A 22,962-nucleotide genomic window follows, 5' to 3' on the forward strand; every position below is an offset into this window, starting at 1 on the left:
ACGCACACACGCACGCACACACGCTATAAAGTGACGTGATTATTTCTCCTCTGCAGGGCTACATTAAGCAGAATATAAACTGTACCAAACATTATTAGGACCAGGCTAAGCACTGTTTAAGGTTCCATCAAGCTTTATTATATTGCTGTTACCTATTACGATGGCGATTCAGCTGATTAACAAACTGTATGAATGGACGGAAGGCTAACAAATTATTTTCTTTTCTTTGTGTGTGTGGGTGTGTGTGTGTGCGTGCATTTTATCTCCACAGGTTCATCCTGGTGTTTGGATGTCTGGTTCTCTCTGTGTTTTCCACCATCCCTATTCACCAGGAATTCTCCACACACTGCCTGCTCATCCTGGTAGGACACACACACACACACACACAGTCGTGTCTGGCTATCTTTGTAGGGACCAGTCATTGACATAATGCATTCCCTAGCCCCTTACCCTAACCTTAACCATCAAACCTAAATGCCTAACCTTAACCCTCACCCTAACCCTAACCATAACCTAACTCTAACTCTACTCCTAATCCTAAAACCAAGTCTTATTCCTCAAAAAGCCCTAACGTTATGGGGACCAGCATTTTGTCCCCACAAAGCTGTCAGGTCCCCATAAGTATACTGTATTCACAGTTTTTGGTCCCCACAAATGTAGCTAAACCTGGTCCACACACACACACACACACACACACACACACACACAATAAAGACGTGTCTCCCGGGGAGAGCTTATTGAGTTCATATTATTCAACACGGATGAATTTTGAAAGTGTCACATGACAAAATTAATATTATTGAACATATGTGTGGGTGGGTGGCTGAGTGATTATTCTTGCAAAATGCTGATTTGGCATTCTCAGAACTGTCCTGATTGGTCCCTCAAGATCAAAATTACGCTGTTACAATTTAATTAAAGTTAACAGTCTGTGCCTCAAATGTGATTAAGCAGAAAGGAGAAAGAATACTAGCGATTTCTAGTCAGGAACATATTTTGGGCTTCATTTAATAAACATTACCTGCAGTAGTACACAATCGTATGTGTATTGTTTTTATTACAATGTGCGGAATTACTCTACGTTGCCTATTTATTTATCTATTTCTCACTGTTAATCACCGGCGTCTGTACAGCATCAACAGGGGTTGACGTTGTTTATGTGTGTGTGACGTCAAAACTGCAACTAGGAGTACAACGATCTGGTACGAAGATCGGAGCCAGCATGCGTAATGAGAGGGCCCTGGAACTGGCACACCTCCTGCACACCTGTGCTTTTTCTGCCAGGACAGTCAACATGTTTACCATAAAAAACTCACTCATGTACAAGTAATCTTTTTCACATTTACCTGTGAAATAATTAATACTTGTATTAATCCCCATTAAATTAAAATTACATTTTAGACTCTGATGTTACGTATTACACACAGGCCTGAAATACAGTAACACACACAGTACCTTATACATGCACTAATTGTGACAAGGAGTTGAAACAGCGGCCATTCGGTTCCCAAGCCAAGTCCCTACTGACCAAGCTACTGCCACCCCCAAGTATTATCATTGCTGAATGATGCTAGTTGGTCTGAGAGTACATGTGTTTTCTGTATTGCAGTAGTTTCAGTGGTTAGAGCACAACTAGAACAAGCTCAGCAACAAAGTATAACTTCCTTGACCCTTTGCTAGGTCTTTATTGCTTGTGCTTCTGCATTTGTTCAGCAAAGATTTAAATGTGCGGGTTTTCTGTGTGTGTGTGTGTTCTGCAGGAGTTTGTGATGATTGTAGTGTTTGGTCTGGAGTACATCATCAGAATATGGAGTGCTGGCTGCTGCTGCCGCTACCGAGGCTGGCAAGGACGCCTCCGATTCGCCAGGAAGCCGTTCTCTGTTATAGGTAAGTGTGTGTGTGTGTGTGTGTGTGTGTGTGTGTGTGTGTGTGTGTGTGTGTGTGTGTTTGTCTTACATTGTCAGACAAAACTTGTGAAGCTTGGTATTTTCAAAAAATCTTTTAAGATATATATAGTAATACCGAGGTCTCTCTCGATGACTATCTGGGCAAAAACTAAATAAATAAAACTCAGTCACTCAGTCATAGTGTTGAATCAATACATACATTGTATTTATTCATTCTTATCTTTACGCTAAATTATTCCATGGTGTAATCATGTCCCTTCTTGTATGCCATTCCCTGGTGATATTAAGTTGCTATAAAACCCTTCAAGTTTAGATTGACAATTCAGAAAACTACACAAAGAAGCATGTCGTTCTTTTTTGATATTCACAATATTGTTCAGCACAATGAAACCCGCTCAAAGGCTATAGTATTTTTTTAGAGATCATCCTCAGGTAATGATGTTATTTGCCAATATGGATAAGTGCTGTTTTCCCAATGTTCTCCTCTGTGTGCAGTCAAAAATAGTGTGAAAACACATCCATTTAGAGGACAGAGGTTCTTGATCCTTAGGTTGCTCCAGTATTGAGGAGGACAGTCTTCTGGGAAATACAAGAGATGAAAAAGTGGGAAATTTGAGGGCTGTGGACAGAATGACAGAAGATGTATTAGTCTAATAGAGACAGAAAAGGGAGCAAATAGCCTGTAGTGAATCAATAGTTGTTTTAAAGGTGATGAATGGACCGCTGAATGGATCTAAAAAGTAGTTGAGTCAACAACAGTTCCTGTTGCTAATACTGTGGAACCCGTGACCTTTAATTTTCTCTTTTACTCCGCAGACATCATCGTACTTATAGCCTCTGTTGCCGTGGTTTCAGCCGGTAGCCAGGGTAACATTTTTGCCACCTCTGCGCTGCGTAGCCTTCGTTTCCTGCAGATCCTGCGCATGGTGCGCATGGACCGCAGGGGAGGGACCTGGAAGCTGCTGGGATCTGTAGTTTATGCACATAGTAAGGTAGGATAACTTTAACTGTTTCATCTCTTCTGAACTATGATTTATATGGTTCAGATATTTATCTAATCTGTCATTACCCGTCAATCAAGCAGTGTCTAATGTTTTTAACTTTTTCCTTTGATTTGCTTTGGTTTGTCTGGATTACCTTCGTAGCTTTTTTTTGTCCGTTCAGTCTATTACTTCTCTGTGCTGACTACCCAGTTCTTCTGCTGTGTATTCCAGACTACTATTGCACACATACATGTATTACTAATAATATCATTGAACTTTATTTAGGTACTGTACCACTTTTCAAAAAAAGACTGCGTTTAAGACACACAATTTAATGAATTAGGAGTAAGTTGAGTCACTATAAGGAACAGTAATGGTAAGGAAAAGACAAGAAAAAAATCAGCTGGACTGCAAAAAATAAGTTGTTACGGCAGCAAAAAGGAGAAGGATAGAGCAGGACACAGACAGAGCAAAGAAAAAGTAATTAGAAAGTAAGAATGGAGTTGTTTTTGCAAATACAGTAAACAGACATCAGTGTAAACACTTGAGCTTGTTTTAAATAAATGTATATGATAAATATAATAATTACAATTTATTATATTATACAATTCAAAATTTACAATTCAAAATATCAGTAATAATAGCAGAAAAGAATATGTTGAGCATGTTTGGGCTTATAATAATCGGCTTAAATAACTAAAATATGTGCAGTATGTACAAGTATATTCACCTTAAGGTAAAACATTGGTTTATTATTCAATAATACTTTCACTCAGCAATGTTATATTTTAACATAGGTATCATTTAACAATACCATGATTCACGTCTGTCAATTGGCAGTTTATTTTAAGTCCCCATTGCTAAGTACATTATATATTCTTTTGTTGTGTATATGTTCTGGCATTAGTTGCTATATGCATGTGCCTGTTACATGTGCTACTAGTATATTCTATCATGGCCGTTTGTGGGGTTTCAGGATTTTGTACTGTATATTTCATCCTAAACAGAATTTTAGGATCAACCAAACAAGGAACAGCAGACTATTTTTCACATTTGCATGACAGGAAATAATTAAGGTGTTTTTTTTCCTTGCTGTCAATAAAGTTAGTAAGTAAATAATTGGTATGTATTGTATGACAACTTAGAGGAAAAATCAGTTATTGAAAAAAGAAGACCTTTTCCCTCTAAGATGTCAATTATTTTCAGGGTCAATGTATCAAACACATTAGATTTATTTTTCAAAGTGTGTGAAGTGCCAAATAAAGCTTTATATTTTTAAATATAATGATTTTTTGTTTGTCATGTAGGAGCTGGTGACTGCCTGGTACATTGGATTTCTGGTCCTAATCTTCTCCTCCTTCTTGGTTTATCTGGTCGAGAAAGAACTCAACCAGGAGTTCGCCACCTACGCCGACGCTCTGTGGTGGGGCACGGTGAGCAAAAATACATGTTGCACACAGATACACTTGAGTATACTAAACTCCTTTAGGCCTACACTCACATACACACTACATACACACACATGTTAAGGCTTTTTAAATGCCCTTTGAATAAAATCATACTGTGCTGGTGGTAACTGCTGTGAAGGTGTTTTCAAAATCAAACTTTGTGACTGAGGTTTATTAATTCATGTGATTTTATGTCAACAACAATTTTGTGCAGTATAGTAAACATTATTTTCAACTTTGATCAACTTTTTGGGTGTTATTTGGTGAATTATAAATCATTGTTCAAGCTCATTTCCTAACATTATGTGTGTTGTACTGTATCCCACAATGTTTGGATTTTAAAGGGCTTAAACAACTATAAGTCGGTAAAGTCACATAGTGTTGGAATCATCAAATATGTTTTGAATATGTTTTCCCATCCAACACAGTACAATCACTCTCTTTAATCCCAGGCAAAATCAAAGCACGCAACACAATTGCAGTTAGGGTATTTCTATCTGACAACGGTGATATATTTCCATTAACAGTTTCTGTTTGACCTAAATGATACCTACAATACAATGCCTTTACAGTCACACTTGGCTGGCTGTACTGCACTGTTTCCTCCTACATCTGAAACCCATTATGCCTTAAAAAAACACACACAAAAAAAAAAAAAAATGGCCAAATCAATAAATTCAGTTTTCTGCTGCCAGGTGAGACTGACTCATTAGGCTTTTGGGACTGACACTCAGACACACTGTGTTCACACGTTCTCTGCTCCAGGAGTATCTTTCTTTAGCCTAAAATCTGTTATATCATTAGGGTGAAAAGGTAAAGTTTAGCCACATAAACTTTTAATATGAATAAGTCAACACGAGAGAAAACAAAGAGCCATCACCACTGGGCATCATCCATTTAAATATGCTAATCAACAATTTTCTATGAACTAGTCATTCACATTGGTGCATTTGTTTTTGCATGAGACACATTCAACAGCTATTCATCATTTCTATAAGTCTCTAAATGCTTTTGTGACATTGGTTAGAAAAATCATTAAATCCAGCAGCAGTGGTGAAAGCTGACTAGCTCATCACAAGCATAGCACTCACAAGGTCACCAAGCTCATTATCTAGTTTTTTGTTTCCCTAGTGTCAACTTGCAAAGTAACAAACAAACTTATCAGATGATGCATTGAAATGTCAGCTCTCTCCACTCTGTTATTACTTTCCTCCTGACCACTAAAGTCAAGCAAAAACATACATTTTCTAAATGTAGTATGGCCATGCAGGGCTAGGCATTAACTATTTGTGGCATTTTTACTTCACTTGCCCATGGATGAAAGTCACTTGTCCGGGTAAAGATTTGTCATTTTATAATATAAATATAAAGTGTCCTAAATCACAATTTACCGCTTACTATATAATAAACTATTAAGAGTCTATTGTACTATATAGGAAATAATTGATGAGTGAGCAAAGGACAGATTACAGAAAAAAAAGCCCTGGTTCATTGTCACACCTGACTGTTGACCTCTCACCCTTCAGATCACCCTTACAACCATTGGCTACGGTGACAAGACCCCGCAGACATGGACTGGACGGTTATTATCAGCTGGTTTTGCTCTGCTGGGGATCTCTTTCTTCGCTCTTCCAGCTGTGAGTCAGTCACATTACAACACAGAATAATGAATTAATTAATGAAAACATGTATTCCTTCACAGCTCCAGAAAGTTACTGCTAACAGGAGTAGGGACCTTGATTTATCTTTGGGGATGTTTGTACAAGTTTAAAACTCTGTGTGTTTCTGCGCGTAGGGCATCCTCGGGTCAGGTTTTGCCCTGAAAGTGCAGGAGCAGCATCGACAGAAGCACTTTGAAAAGAGGAGGAACCCAGCTGCGAGCCTCATTCAGGTAGACACACTCACATGCAGACAACATAATGTTCACACTGTGTGTGCGGTGCGTCACAGTGTGTGTGTGTGCATGCGTCCGTGTGTGCGTGCGTGTGTGTGTGTGTGCATGCGTCCGTGTGTGCGTGCATGTGTGCGTGAGTGCTTGCGTCCACTCGTGGCACGTTGATGATGAGTGTGTGGTAAGTGTATGGATGGTTTCAGCATCTCTCCTCTTATTAGAGTTAAGTTGTTTTTATCAAGAGTGTATGTGTGTGAGTGAGTGAGTGAGTGAGTGAGTGAGTGAGTGAGTGTGTGTGTGTGGTGAGGCTGACTTGTTAGGCTTGTGGGGCTGACACTCAGACACACTGTGTTCACGAGTTCTCTGCCTTAGTATCTTTCTTTCTGGTAGTTCTGGTAAACTTTGCATTTTTCTGTGTGTGTGTGTGTGTGTGTGTGTGTGTGTGTTGCCCATCTCTGGGCTGTCAGGGTGTGAGGCTGATTATGACTGAACGTTGTGCAAGGCATGATGTCGTCTCTCATGTCCAATAGCAACACACACTGCTAGGATTTATGAGCCGTTTCCATGGCAATCAGTCCCTGGGCATACGCTCCTCCAAATCATCACTCATTAACAGACAAGACCAGCTGTATTAGTTTTTAATGCACAATAAATACCTAATGTGGAGTGTGTGTGTCTTTCTGTATTAACTACCTTGACCTACTTTATGAATTGAATTTCTCATCTAGTAAAGTGCCTGCTATGGTATTATGTTTTGTCCTAATTGAATTTCTACAATCTGAGGCTTGCTGTTTTAGATCAGGTCATCATTTCTTTCAATTATGCTAATATGAAACGTTATTGTCTGAATGTAGGGATAAAGCACTTGTAGTACCAGCTGTTAGTCACAGCTTTAGCTAAGACTTCTTGGGACAAGCAACACAAGCAAACAAGTCAACAACATTGCAGTTTACCCAGTTACCAAAACCTCATGAAGAATGAAAGAGATTGGAAAGCTTCTTGGAACTTATATTAGTGATATAAAGGTGGATGTCTTTGGTAGGGGGGGATGGACAAATCCAATTGACATCAATGAAGAAGCCAAGGCACTTGTCTTTTATGAAAAATATACATAAAATGCCTTGAAGGCATTGGGCACATTCTAAATAGAATAAGAGAAAAACATCTTCAACACGTTTCAGCATCCATCCTTTTTCAGGAAGTTAAAGGCACAGGTGTGGGGTGAAACAATGTAAAGCATCAGGTGTGAGCACATCAACAGGTGCAGCCATTCAGCAATCAAGGTCCCTCCACATCAGTGTTCACTCAGTCAATCACAAACAATGCATGTTGTCAGCAGGGTGCAACATCCCCAAAGGTCAACAGGGTGACCACCCTGAGTAATAAGCTTGTATATAGCTTATCTACCTACATACCCCAAAACTACCTGGATCCCCCAAAAACGTTGTGGTAATTTTCAGTTTGGTCAGTGTAATCACCGCTCTAACGTTTCTAAATGCAAATGTTTTCAGGATACCCATGGAGATAAAAACTTTGAAATTAGACAGCTTAACCAATGTCTCTTCTGGCTTGTTTTCCTTTTTGTGTTTTTCTTTGCCTTGACTTCCAACATGCATTTTTTGTCATTTCTTTCGAGTGTAGAGGGGTTTACCTTCATTACTGAATGACTGCAACTGTGGATGTGCTGACACCTGGTGCTTTACATTACATTACATGTCATTTAGCTGACGCTTTTAGCGCTTACAATTGCTATATATCAGAGGTTGCTCACCTCTGGAGCAACTAGGGGTTAAGAGTCTTGCTCAGAGACACATTGGTGGATCTCCCACACCAACGGCATGTGTCATATCCACTGCGCCATCACTACCCCCATCACTTTAAATTGTTTCGCCCCACTCCTGTGCCTGTAACTTCCTGGCAAAGGTTGGACGCTGAAACGCGTTGACGTTTTTATCTTATGCTAGATTATTAGAAATTTGGTTAGGACAAAAAATAATAACATAGGAGGCACTTTACTAAATGAAATGTTCAATTCAAAAAGTAGGTCAAGGTAGTGACTGTGACTGTGAACACTGATGTGGGGGTGTTGACCTGTTGATGTACTCACACCTGGTGCTTTCAATTGTTTTACCCAACTCCTGTACCTTTATGCTGTCACCCTGTTTTTGCAACCTTCTACCTGTGAAATTGCCCTGGAACTGCATTCAAACCCGTAACTTACTACTCGTGAACTCTTGCCAGATCGTTGTACTCCCAGTTACAATTTTGACGTCACACACACATAAACAACAATGTCAACCCCTGTTGAGGCTCTACAGACACCGGTGATTAACAGTGAGAAATATAAATAAATATACATAAATAGGCAACCTAAATTAATTCCGCACTGTAATCAAAACAATACACATACAATTGTGTACTACAACAGGTTATGTTTATAAAATGAAACCAACTACAAATTGCTAGAATCAACTAACGCTAGTTAACGTCAATGTTAGGTATCCGCTAGCTAACGCTAACGCTAACAGTTTGTCTTCGCTTTTGCCTGGAATGCTACCAAGTCGTGAGTCGTGACTTGAAGTCATAACTTACAGGTTAAAAATTGTGTTTGGAACGCAGCATTAACTTCCTGAAGAAGGCTGGATGCTGAAACACTTTGAAGTTGTTTTTATCTCATCCTATTTAGAATATGCCAGATGCATTAAAGGCATTTTGTATATATTTTTTGTAAAAGACAAGTGTCTTGGCTTCTTCCTTGATATCTACCAAAACTTTGGAAGTGAAAATCTAAATATCCCTTTTTCCCGGAAGGCATTTTAACTCTTCCCAGTGAGAAAAGCGTCTTGGTATTGTACATGCTGGCTGGCTCATTGTCAGTCTCACTGGAACACGGAATGATCATTAATGTTATTATCTGTTCCTTTCCTACTATGAAAAGTCAAAATGTCTGCTGTTAAAAAGGTCTATTGTTACCCAAACTGTTTGATGTAAAAGATTGCATCCTACTACTAATCTAGTACTAGTACTAATGAAAGGGTTTCTTGACTGAATATGTCACTGACAAGCTGACAAGGCAACCTATAAATGCTAAATGCGCCATCAGGCAATCAACTTGTACATTGAATCATAGAACTATCATATGATCATGTAAATATATCACTTGAACTGCACCAATGAAAATGCCACTACAGGGTGTAAATAATGGACACCATAAACTTCACTTTTTGTATATTATTAATCATGGGATATTACTGTAAATGGAAACTGCATGTGTGTGTACAATCATTTGAAAGTTGTACATCGTCTGTTTAAGAGAAGCATCACAACTTATGTTCATCATTAAACCTCATTGAGCCACGGTTTCTCAGACCTGCAATGCTTACCTTAGTGATGGACACATGGGTGCACTATAACACAGCGGTTTATTAATGAGGACAGTATGGGTGCATTCACTTTCATTTCACTTCCAAATAAATGTTGATACAACATGTAATAAGATTTGTTACAACCTCTCTGGTTGCCCCACCATGTGCTGCCTCATTTCCAGATCTCAGTATGAAATCGCTGAGAAGTTTTTAGAAATACTTGACAAAGACCAGTTGGAGCCCAATTGATCCTAAATAACCAACTGAGGGAGCAATTAATCCTGCGTGTGTTGATCTTGTTTCTGTCTTTTTGGCTTCAAATCAGCCACCTGGGTGCTGTCTGTTGTCCAAACTCACATTTTCCTCAACAGGTGAAAGGAAACTTGGAAGCGGCTTTGATGTGTTAAATCTTTGGATGACATTCTGTCTGTCACTTCACTCCCCCATCTCCCACAGCTCTCCCTGCTTTAAACCACTGTGTGTTGTGTGTGTCTCTGTCTGTATGTATGCGGTGCAGGATATTAGAACTGTCTTCAAGCCTCAGCAGCTAGTCGACTAGAAATTTCACCTGCTGCAGCAATATTTTGCTACTGTATTTTTAGAACATGATTGAATCTCCAAATGACTTTAAAGTAGTCTCTAGAGTAGTATTACAGCCTAAATTGACCAGCATTTGGCAAGTGACTGGTGTTAATTTCCCACCCTGTCTGTGTAAAGTGTTTATATAAAGGCTTTCCAGTCATATCACAAATCTTGTAACGGCACCTGGCTCCATCAATGAGGTTCAGTTGGCTGCAAGTTAATAATGATTTAAAATAAAAACGAAACAATCTGCAGAAATGAATGTGGTGGATGTAGGCCATTGCTGCTGAATCAGGTATGTTCTGCATGTGAGGGTCTAAAACCAAGACCTCAAAACACAAGTGTACCATCTTGCCCTCAGTTAAACTTAGACATTCTGTTTGCTAAATCTACCCATCCATCACAGCCATTATTTAACTTGCCAATAGTCATTAAACATTTAATAACAATAATAATACAGTGTTTTTACTCTGTTAGAATACACATTATACACAGGCCTGAATTACACACACATGCTCAGTACCTATTCATGCACTAATGGAGAGATGTCAGAGTGAGTGGGTTGATGGACAGGCACCCTGAGCAGTTGTGGGTTCAGTGCCTTTCTCAAGAGCACTTTGTCAGGGCCCAGGAGGTGAACTGGCACCTCTCCAGCTACCAGTCCACCACCATACTTTGCTCCGTATGGGGACTAGAACCACGACCCTCTGGTTACCAACCTAACTCCCTTACAGACTGAGCTACTGGCACCCCAGGTGACAGATTCTGGCTGGCTTTTAAAATCTTGTCTAAGATGGATGTACTTTTTAATGTAATCCAAATAGCAAGAAAACCTTTTAAATTTAAGTTGAAATAAGTTGTTTTAATTCTTCATGGTAATACTGAGGACCTCCAATATGGCTGCCAACTGGTTACATCCCACAAAACACCTTGTGTATGTTACATGTTGTTCATATTTCTCAGTCTCTTTTTCCTCACAATGTTTGTGCTCTTGCCCTTCTGTGTCTCTGTGGGTGTGTACATCTGAATGTGTGTGTGTTCTGTCCATCTCTGCTCCCTCCACCCCCCCCCCCCAGGCGGCTTGGCGTCTGTACTCCACCAACGGTGCTCGTCCCTACCTCAGAGCCACCTGGCACCACTATCAAAGTGCCCTCCCCCCCCTCAGGCATGTATCCCCACCACCACCTCCACCAGCACCACCTTCACACCCCTTCCCCCGAGCCACCCCCCAGCTCCCTCCGACAACCCCCAGCCCCAATGCATCAACACTACCCAAAAACTAATCAGCGTTTTTCTTTTTCTTTCCTCACCTTCCTTTTCTTACTTCCTACCCAACTTATACGTTCCTTCCCCCGCCCCCTTTTTCCCCCCTCACCTAATTGTTTAATTTATCATTATTTTATTTATCCTGTCGACTCTGCACGTAGTGTGTCTGGCGTAGTTATGCTGCTGATGAGAACTCGGTTTCCATTGCTACCTGGAAGCCTCATTTGAAGGCGTTGCATACCTGCAGCCCCGCCAAGTAGGTAACAACTTACAGACTTACAAACATGGCCGCTGCTGCTCAGCCATTCTCATCTCTTCTCTTTCATCTCCATCTGCTCCTTGCCATCAGTGTAGCTTCAACTCTTTTTCCACCGTATGACTCACTGTTATGCAGCATTGCAATCATTCTTTCATAAACATACCTATAGTAACCTTATTTCTTTTTCCAAAATGAATGGTTTGCCGTACCGTGCATGAGCTTAAACAACCTTTTCACATTCAGACAGCTAAATGCATTAACATCTGAATTGCTCATTGGAAGTCACTGAGGTATTATGCTATTAATAGTACAAAATCATAATTCATTTGGAGATTGTAGTTATATAAATGTTTATTGTAAAAAACGCTGAACCCAGAGATGTGCAGGAAAATGAAACATAAACAAAGGAAAGTGGACAACTTCCATTATTTTGTTAATATACCACTGGCATAAAGTGATTCTTCTTTGGTCAAGTTAAATAGTTTAAGGATTTATGAGTTCAGTTGTTTCCTAACATTTGTGTTGTCCTACATTTTTTGGCGTGCGACTGTGAAGCAGATTGCCATTCCTGCCTTCACAAGCACACTTGTACACACCAGACATAGCTCCGTACCTTTTCGATTTCCTTTTCTGTCTTTCAGCTAAAGCTTAGCCTTACTGTGCATGGCCATAGCTTGCACGTGATTGTAAATAATTAATCCCATTGAATCCAAGTATCTTTGTTTTTCTTTCCTTTTGGCTTCATGCGTCATATATCCATTAGTGAAAACAACTGTAGAATGCTATTTTTTAATCTGTTGGATACTAATGTCTCTCCCTTTGTCTCCTCCTCTTTATCCCACTAACCCTTGAAGGAAAGAGCAAGGAGAGACTACTTACAGGTTTGTATGACTCCAAAAACATATACACTCAACATACGATGCAATTATAGTTAAATAATGTGCCTAATGTTTTGTAATTACACCTCTAAAACTGTGATATCTGTGATATCTGTGATATCTGCTAGTAACTGGTTTGCGGACTTGTTTGGTCTATTTTTTCGTTCATTCATTGTTTGATTACAGATTGGATCTTTCATAGGTCTCATCGTCAATAAAGGATGAACTTAATTATTTGTTTATTGACATTCACCGGATCATAGTGAATGGTTAGTGAATCAATTGAGGACATCAAAGGGTTGCGACATATTTATTTGTCAATCGTTTGGTTTATCAATTGATTGATTTAGTGAATGATTGAACCCGTATTCACCCTATAGAACAAATAAAAAAAGTTGTGTCATTGTTTTGACTTATATTTATATTAAACTCTTTTTTTTTTTAAACGGTATGACCTAGCAAAGTGATGGTGATGTTGTCATCCAGAATAGGAGGAGGAAAGAAAAGGATGAAACATTAAAAGTGAGAGAAGGTACACTGCAGTGCTATGAAATACAACATAAAAGGGATAATCACAATGTACAGAGGAGAGTTACACAATAACAAGGTTGATGTGATGTGATAAATGTAAACCAGAGGTGTCAGATCAACATTTATTTACCATTTGAGTAACACACTCTCTACATTATCTCATGTGCTCTGTTCAAGTAGTTATTGGTTTGTGTTGATCTGAGAAAGAAAGGCAGGAAGAGATGCAGTGATAGAGACAGATGTGTTTGTATAGCTGTACAGCAATAAAAGTACCACAAGAGCTATTTATAAATTACCTTTTTTTGAAGTTTTCATAGGCTTTTTCAGCTTTCTTCTCCTTTCTTTCTTTTATATTCTTGCAACGCTTTTCCAACTTTTTCTTCACGTCTCCATCTCTGTTTTTGACTCTCCTCCTCCTTTCACTGCTGTTTCCTTCTCTGCACTTGACTCTCAGGCAGGGAAAGGTGATGGACTTCTTTGGCTTTGTTGAGGGTGCGTGTGTGTGCGCGTGTGCATGTGTGTGCGCACACGTGTGCGTGTGTGTGCACACGTGTGCGTGTGTGAACACGTGTGCTTGTGTGTATGCATGCACACACGCCTTCAAAGACAGGAGTCTGTACCATGTCTGTACCATGACGCACTTTTTCCATTGGGATGGTATTTATATAATCATCAAACACAAGTCTAACAAAGACAGAGCAGGGGGAGGGGAGGGGGAGATACAGGATTTCAGAGAGGGGGAGAAGACAGAGAGAGATTTGTAAGTTTAATTATGCTAGTATAGTTTTTACAGTGCGCCGCTACTTTGGCAACATTTGGGAGTCTTAAATTGAGACAGCAGCTTCTTAGGCATTTAAACTTAAGACAGCCACACACACACACACGCACAAATGTGCATCCTTAAACACAACTACTTTTAATTAGACTTTGTTGCATCCACTGCAGCATTCCTCCCTTTAGAAATGCTTCTGTTTAAGACTGTGTTTAATTACACTTTTCTTTCTTAGAAACTGTTGTTACAGTCCCATTTACACTTGTGAAATTGTAATTATGTGCACTTTTATGTGCCCCTCCACCGAGAAAACACACAGCACTGTGTTATTAGTGGTTTTACAGACTTTCGGCTGCTCGGCGGCGGTAGGTGCCGTGGTAAACGCCTGGTGGTTTTTGTTTAAGCAGACTTGTAAACACCAGCAGTAGTAAACATAAGGCGCACCACAAAGTGCTACCGCGGACATCATGCTGAGTGTATGAGTGCTGGATATTGGCAATGAGAGGCAACATGAAATAAAGTATAATGGGGTTTAATCTGGAGTTTATGTGTGTAGGCAGGTGTGCCTGGCAGGATGTGTGTGCCTCCTGGTACAGTTCATTCAAATGATTCAAACTTTTTTTTTTTAAAGTGGAACTCTGATTACCTTCCACCTGAACACAATTTCTTGGCATTCAAGGGTGTGTCCAAACCTGTAGCTGACTTCTGCTCTCTCATAGAAAAATCTAAAGAATCTTTATTCCAAATTATACTGCACTTACATGTGTTTGTAGTTGTAAGACGGCTGTTTAGTCCACAGCACTGCTCAAATAACAGCATTCACACCAAAGAATGAAAAGTAGACTAAACTGGCAAATGTGGCCAATTTAATTTGAAAAACAACACCTAAATTAAAAGTGATTACAGCCTGATTTTTTGTGACTATTTCAACTTTTTGTTGAGCACTGCTTTACGCAGCACTGCAGGCACACAAGCAGGCAAAGGGAGTTAGACCACATGTCACAGAACATTTGTGTTGCAAGGACATGAGTTGATTTGGAGCTTTCATATATGATTGAAGAGCCAAACCCAGACAAGCAAATGTGAATAGTTTCTCACTGAAGCATGTGGTGAAACTTTGGTCTTATTTGTTGGGAAAAATAGCGTCCAGGATGTACATGTACAGAATAATACTTTAAAACTATACCAAAGCTGTAGTTTGATGTCTCTGTGTGTTATGAATTTACACCATAAATATATTTTTCATACCTTCCACTATTTATCCACTCCCACCCTTCTCTGAAATATGTCCCCTACCCTTTCTCTGTGTATTACTTTGCATCAATATTGACAGGAGAAAAGTGCTTTTCTCCTTCCTCTGCTGAACTCTTCTTTTAATCTCTTTCCTCCTATATCTTTGCATTTCCTCGTCCATCCGTCTTATGCTACTTTGCTCTAGTAAGGGTCTCAGTAATGGGAGGCTCTTCAGAGGGTACACTCGGAAATAAAGGAGGTACCTACAGTACTACCCAGCATCCTCTCTGCCCTGCCCTTAGCCCGCAATAAGCTGTGGGAATGACTGACTAATAGTATGAAGGAGAACAAAGAAAACAAACTTACCTTCCTTCTTACCTCAGTCCCTTTTTTAGGACTCTGTCTGGGACAACTACTGCTGCTTGCTGCCTGTCGAATGCAAATAAGTGCTGTACTATAAGTTAAAGGGAAAATCCACCTAAACTAATCTTTACATTGTAAATGTAGACATGGTTTTAAAAGATAACAATAAAAATTATTTATTTTAGAGAAATGAACAAATGAATCTGAATTCACTGTAGGTAATAATTTGCCATAATCAACAAATTGCACATTGAGCCCCTTTTATTCTAAAATCACTTAATTTAAAATTTATTTGAAAAAGAAAATGTGAGTCAATTTTGGGAAATGTTCTACATCCTCGGTAAGACAGCTCAATAAGTTAAAGTAGTAAAGTAGTAGTCTAAATTACCCTTTATTTTATATTTTCTAGAAACTGTTCCAAGTCCAGCCACATGAATATATATCTGTTTGTATTTATATTTTTTAAGTTTATTTTTGGAGGCTATAGTGTCCCATCAGTTGTAAAAAATAAATTATTTGCTAAATGGAAATACAATGAGCATTTCATTGTGCTGGGCCCAGTTTATATTATCTTAATGTCCAACTGAAAACATCTACATGCTCTCTAAATCAACAGTTTTGCATTCATTCGAAGGAATACCATTCCAGTCCCCGTCTACATAGATGGAGATCTCATTTCAAAGCAGCCAATCAAATCTTGCATAAAGCAGTAACGTCAGCGTTCTGTCACAGGCAGAACAGACAGTCACACTGAGCCAGACAACAGTCTGCTACACATCAGCTTTCCTGCTGAAGTCACCTTCTGATCTAACATACACACATCAAACACTCATTTTGTCAACACCTTGGCTTGGAACAAAAGACCAAACAAACATTTACCGTGAAAAGTACACTGCTTGGGCAACAGATAGCTCCGTTGGTAGAGCGGGTGACCATATATAGAGGTTTACTCCCCGACCGGGTTCGACTCTTACCTGCGACCCTTTGTTGCATGTCATTCCCTCTCTCTCTCCCCTTTCATGTCTTCATCTGTCCTGTCAAAAATAAAGGTGGTGGCACCTGAGCAATCCTGGAAGTGAAACGTTGTGTCTATGGACTACAGCACATTAAACAGCATGTCAACTTATTACCTACACTGTGGCCCTGTTGGGCAACAGCACGCAGCCTTTCCACTATGTCTCTTATTCCCTGCTAGAGCTGAGCCTTCCAGCTGCTGTCAATCAAACACAGACACCCTCCTTCAGGCTGAGAGGATGAGGAGCATTTCTGATATTTCTCCAAAGACCTTTTTTATTCCTTTGAATTATTTAAACTATAAACAGTTCATTTTGACATTATTTGCGACTACAAAAAGGGATGACTAAATGGGATTTCAGTTGGACCTTAAATTATCCCCCATCACCATAGTTTGCACTTTTCCGTATAATATGGATGTGGGTATTGTACCTTTTCCTCATTTTATTGCATGCTCTCTGCATTACTCTCTCAGCACTTCTGTTTTCAGTCATTTTTAGCTTAAGAGATAGAAAGAGTTGTAATAAATTCATGTATTACTAAAAGATCAGTTCTGCTCTATCCACTGAATCTAACAAAAGAAGTTGCAGATGTTTCAATATGAGGGTACAGGATACAGCAGATTCAGAACAGGAAACTACCACTACCACTGTATTGCTTACAAATAATATTAATTTTTGCCTTGAACATGGTGAGAATGCATTGCCATGTGATGTGAAGTCTGGGAAAATAAGGAAAAATATAGCATAGGTCCTAGGTTTGGGAAATAATAGTCTTGCATAGCCTGACCTATCTCCATATTTTGTTGCAGGGCTGTAGGAAAATTACGGCAAATAAATAAATAAAAACTCCCCGAAGTCTTTAAAAGTTTTGGAATATGCAAGTAAACACAAGGGATTCAAACTGATTAAAAAACTGAATATCAGGTGATTGTTGCAATATGGAAAAATGTGAAATTGTTGCAAATGTGTTGGAACTCTTCATCTCTTTCTTAGCAACATTATAGTTTACTGCAGAGTCTCATTGATTGAGGACTTTCTGCCTTCCCACCAACCCCTGTAAGGTTGCCAAAGATCTAAACATTATGTGTTTAAATGCATTTTCCTTTCCAGTGGCTAATGTTATGTTTTTCTTTTTTGTTCAACTGACAAATAAGATGATAGAGGAAGATACTGTAATAAGATTCATAGAATGGTTTTAATGGTAATATAATAGTATATAAAATTTATTTTAAAGTTATTATACATAGCAGTTTGACCATCAATATACATGGTGTAACTAAATTGAACAATTGAGACCAAAACAAAGGTTGTGTTTTTCAAATTAAAACCACATTTCTGAAAAAAACACTGTTGTGTCCGGTTGGACCTTTAATTGTTTAGATTTACAAATAAACGTTGATTAAAATACAATCTCTTAAATATTAAGCTGTTTTGGCAAATGAAGAACGGTGTAAAGCACTCCAACAATACCCAAAAATATCTAAAGATGGAAAATCATGTTGAGGCTGTTTGAGGCTTCTCTCAATAATGGACTCATTTGTTTAAGCTAGTCTCAAAATGAATGTGGGGATGATGTATTAGTGTTACCATGCTTCACATATCACCTTAAAAATCTTATTAGCTCTGTTTTCATAAGTCGACCAGGTGATGATTAAAGCGCTTCAGGATCCAACGCTGAGGGTATTTTTTACTGGCTTGGCGGGCAGCCTGGCTGTGTTCTGGTGTTTTGGGCATGTCAGTTGGATAGATGATGTTTGGTCTGAAGGGAAAGAAAGAATATTGCCCTGTGTCTGCACTCTGAACTCTTCTTATTCTCTAAGTGGAAATAGGTGTTGACAGCATCCCGTTTTTCTTTCTCTCTCCTTGTGTCTCTCTATCAACCTCTGACCTCTGTCCTACACTCCCTTTCTCTATAAACTCCATCCTAAACTCCCTTTCCCTAATTTCCCTTACCTTTTCCCCTTTGTCTTCCCATCATCTATCTCTTGATCAACTCTTCCATCCCGCTGTCTACCCCATCCCAAATATTTGTCTTTGCATCTTTGAACGTTTTTCTCCCCTCTCTTTCTCTTTCCACATCATTGTTTCCCTCTCTTTTCTTTCCTCCCTCCCTGCAGTCAGAAGTTGAGTTTTAAGGAGCGGGTCCGGATGGCGAGTCCCCGTGGTCAGAGCATGAAGAGCAGGCAGACGTCCATCAACGAACGCCAGCGCTCATCCCCTGGCAACGAGGTGATGGGCGGCGCAGATCTGATGGGTGGGAGCCCTGCCAAAGTGCAGAAGAGCTGGAGCTTCAATGATCGGACCCGGTTTAGGCCGTCACTGAGGCTGAAGAGCCAGACTCGCACTGCTGTCCCAGATGGTGAGTGGGACTATGTGTGTTTGTCCATATTACCATTAATGGCAAATCACCAACCAACGTAAACATCTGACTAATTACCCTTTTTAGCACAGTATGCCATTACACACACATGCTGTTTCCTAAGATACCATATGTCAGTATGTGTGGCTGAATTTTAGACAAATCTTTATGAGATGATGTACATGGCAATGATGCAACGGTGCATCAAATAAAAAAAAGACTGTACATACACATAAAAATAAAAGATAGATTCAACGAACAGCTGAAACAAGCTGAATAGATATGTGATACTGTCAGAATGTGGGGTATAAAAGTATAACGACAAACAATGAATGTTGAAGGGTTAATCAGGCCTTCTGATTTAGATCAATATTTGTTTACACTCAGAGCTTACATACAACCACAATGTAGTGGAGAAAATAGATAGATTCTCAGTCAACCCCTTTACAAAGAAATACCACATAGCCTAAAGTTAGACAACAATCATACTATATTTCTTTTTAATATGAGGTAACACATGTTCTAGTATTCTTTTAAACAGTCTATAGTGTATATTCTCTCTATAGCTTATATTGGATTATAGATCTTATGCATTTCTAATTTATCCAGATGGTATATTGCATTTTGGGGAAATCTTAAGAGACTTGAATTATACACTTTCATGTACTTCCTGACATCTCAATTAATTTGTGTGCGCTTTGACGGGAGCATGGACGTATGGTTGTTACCTAAATTAGTATTTGTGTCTACAGTATGTTGTTTAAAACTAGTGTTTAAGATGAAATTGCTGTCTCCTTTTATTCCCATATATCATTTATTTGAACAGATTTTATAACACGTGACTCAGTATCATCATTCACTCTCTTTCCATTTTCCCCACTTTATTTTTCTTTTACCAATACTGTATTGATACACAGGCGCCAAGTATCAATCTTTTATCACATATGTGTTGGTCAGTTTTTTCAGCTTGACAATCCCATTTTGCAGCAATAAAATTGAAGTGAGACAAACAAACAAAGAAATGTACCTTTTTAGATAAAACAAATGTTGACAAAGTTTCCTTAAGGGGACATCATTTTAAATTGGGAAAAATTAGAAGTTGGAATTTTTTTTCTAAGTTATTATTATTATATTGCAATACATTTAAAATCGCAATAATATTGTTAATAAGTATCGTGATGATATCATATCGGGAGGCGTCTGGTGATTCCCACCCCTAATATAAATATATATACAGTTTTATACATATATATATATATATATATAATATACTGTATACTCTCTTCTCTCTATTCGCTTCTCTCAAATACTATCATTTTAAAACATACTTGGAGACTCCTGTCCAGACACACTATGCAGAAAGTGTTTTATGAATTTGAAGACTGGAAATTGTTTTGCACCGGGCTACATTTATTGATGAAATGACGGTCTGTCTCTCTCAGTGGACACAGGCATGAGCGCAGAGGATTCCTTTGATGAGAGAGGCTGCCATTGCGACATCACAGTGGAGGATCTATCGGCTCCCCTCAAGGCTGTCATCAGAGCTGTCAGGTGAGGTCCTGCTACTATTTCAGGCATTCTAGCTGATGCTCTTATCATTAGCATCTTTAAATCCCCCAAATCTTACAAATGTTTCAGGACTTGTGTTTCAGTCTGTAAAGTAGTCCTGTTTTTCTATTTATTTTGGCTGTTTATCAACTATAGCTATCGGTTGATGATCTGTTAATTCTGAAACCATGCAATGTTTCCTGTTGGTCATTAGTGCCATTGAAGCACTCGTGCTCTCTCGATAAACTGTGGAATCTATTTCTTTGTATTTTGTGGCTTCTTGAAAAAGGGCATTTAATTTAATTAATTTAATTAGTCACATGATTCCTGAACTCCTCCCATAAGGCTTTTTTATGCCTCCACGCCAGGGACAGCCAGACGCATTATGTTTTTGGGTTGTCCATACAACCATCCGTCGCATTCTCGTGATCACGGTATCTCAGTTTGCCTTAAGAAAATTTCTTCAAATTTGGCACATCCACTTGAACTCAATGATGAACTGATTAGAATTTGATGGTCAAAGGTCAACTTCACTCATCACATCATACTGTTCTGCAAAAGACTTTGCTTTCTGGCCATTATTTAAAGCCACAGATCACAAAAAACACGGATACTGAATTGGTCACACTAATCTTTAGTGATTGATGTGGTGGTTGTGTAGATCTTCTGTGCTGCTGTCTCAAAGCTGTGTGGAGCATCCTCACGTTGTCAAAAAATACACTTTTATAAAGTCTTCACTACACATATTACATGGGTCTGGACAGACATGACAGTTTACTGCAACTTGACTGGTTGGAGGAGGCATACAACCACAGGGTGGTAGTTTCTCTTCTGTATCTATTGATTCTGAACCCACAGCCCCCAGAACGGAACAGTAACCGGTTAAGTGGTGAGGTTACTAAACTGCCTCCTCCTTTTGGGATTGGCTGGTTGTTGACCGTTTTGTTATTGCAGTCTTGTCTGTAGTTGAGCTCTTGTTCAAGTCCGATCTTGTTCCCTTTTGATTTATTGGCCTAAGTATTTCTTATAGGCTGTTTATGATCTGTAGCTACTGATGGAAATGTTCATGAATGCCTCAGTGTGCAGGACTTAAATGGCTACATGAATCCAACCAGGTTACAAAAAAATACCACCAGCTAACAGAAGGGTCAATGAGCTACTGTATATATACATGTTTTGCAGCTTGGTTTCATACACCTGAACAAGTTAGTTTATCACAAATGATGACTGTTGAAGAAGATTCTAAACATGTTTGAATTTTTATCGGTGTTTATGTAAAACCCTCTCTCTTCGAGTATCCCCTCACAGTGCTAAAATATGTAAGGGATAATGTGGAGCGAAGCGGTTTGTTGTGATCAGGATCCCCGACCTTGTGTGGGTCAGCTGTTTAATGCAACCCTCCTTCTGTCACTCAACACCACAGTATATACCCCTCCTGCAGCGAATACATATACATATATTTTAGGAGATAACATAGGCATAGGCTAATTATTGCTAACTAAAATGCTAGTTAACATTAGTAATTAAACCTAAACAGCTAATGTAAGTCCAAACTGTCTGCGAGCTATCTCCCTTGCTATGAAACCCTAACGTGAGCTACAAGGTAATTTTATACATTGTTGTGTTTTTTTAGAAATAAACAATGGACAAATAGAGTCTTTAGACACTTCAGATGTAAAGGTATTTGCTGGAATGCTAACAGCGGCTGATGGGCTATTAGCATCAAAATGGCGCCACAGGAGCTCCGCTTAGGGAGGAGAGGCTTACCCCCTTGATTGATAGCTGTCCTCCAGAGTGAACAGAACTGTGTCCATGGTAACACTCTTCTATGCATGGCAACGATGTGTTATACATAGCAACAGTCGATTATCACGAAAATGACAGAGTGCAGAATGCCGTAGAATTCAACCAAGCCATGTAATACCATATAATATAACACAACAACACAGCCCTGTCTTTCTTCCCTCCACTATACATGTAGGATGCGAAAAACATACATTTGCCGATGAATGCAAGGGTTCACACGATATTTTGTTCCCTCATGCAAATCTTAAAACTGATTTCTCTTTGTTCTCCACATTTTCCTCTTTATAAGTAAGACCAACTTCTGGGTTTAAGAGTTTGCCTGAGGGCACGTTCAAGCGGTTGTGTTGTGGTGTGTGTGTGTGTGTGTGTGTGTGTGTGTGTGTGTGTGTGTGTGTGTGTGTGTGTGCTTTTCAGCAGACCCTGATCTCTTACACTGGCACCGGCACCCTGTGAGCGAATGTTTATCCAACTGGCGCCAACTGATTCTCTCACTCCACTGCTGCTTCTCACCCTCTTCACAGTTTTCTATTGTAAAAATGTCCATTTTCTCCATCAATAAAGCAGTGTTTCCACTAAAAGATTAGGTTGGGAAGACAAATCACGTCTGGTATGATGTAGTTCCGATAATTTTCTGTATGTTATTAAGAATTCGTAATTGCGTAATTTTTTAAGGGCATTAAAATTACATTATTTAACCAATAAAGCTATTAATGGTTATTACTGGGTGACGGGAAAGTACTGTACCACATTCAAAG

At 39.2% G+C, this 22,962-nt stretch overlaps 1 protein-coding gene across 4 annotated transcripts in view; it reads left to right on the forward strand.

The window, feature by feature from the left end:
• The window catches only part of kcnq5a (potassium voltage-gated channel, KQT-like subfamily, member 5a), a 94,331-nt gene that overhangs the window by 64,178 nt on the left and 7,191 nt on the right, over nucleotides 1–22,962 (forward strand). For all 4 annotated transcript variants that reach the window (XM_032541253.1, XM_032541249.1, XM_032541250.1 and 1 more), the window contains 10 exons: nucleotides 272–362; nucleotides 1,761–1,887; nucleotides 2,724–2,899; nucleotides 4,198–4,323; nucleotides 5,865–5,975; nucleotides 6,134–6,229; nucleotides 11,604–11,698; nucleotides 12,556–12,582; nucleotides 18,612–18,853; nucleotides 20,296–20,404. In XM_032541253.1, coding sequence (XP_032397144.1) covers nucleotides 1,770–1,887; nucleotides 2,724–2,899; nucleotides 4,198–4,323; nucleotides 5,865–5,975; nucleotides 6,134–6,229; nucleotides 11,604–11,698; nucleotides 12,556–12,582; nucleotides 18,612–18,853; nucleotides 20,296–20,404 — 1,100 coding nt within the window. In that variant the 5' untranslated portion in view covers nucleotides 272–362; nucleotides 1,761–1,769. The remainder of the gene's footprint in view (nucleotides 1–271; nucleotides 363–1,760; nucleotides 1,888–2,723; nucleotides 2,900–4,197; nucleotides 4,324–5,864; nucleotides 5,976–6,133; nucleotides 6,230–11,603; nucleotides 11,699–12,555; nucleotides 12,583–18,611; nucleotides 18,854–20,295; nucleotides 20,405–22,962) is intronic.

This window comes from Etheostoma spectabile, chromosome 17 (genome assembly GCF_008692095.1).
Source record: "Etheostoma spectabile isolate EspeVRDwgs_2016 chromosome 17, UIUC_Espe_1.0, whole genome shotgun sequence".
Taxonomy (NCBI): Eukaryota; Metazoa; Chordata; class Actinopteri; order Perciformes; family Percidae; genus Etheostoma; species Etheostoma spectabile.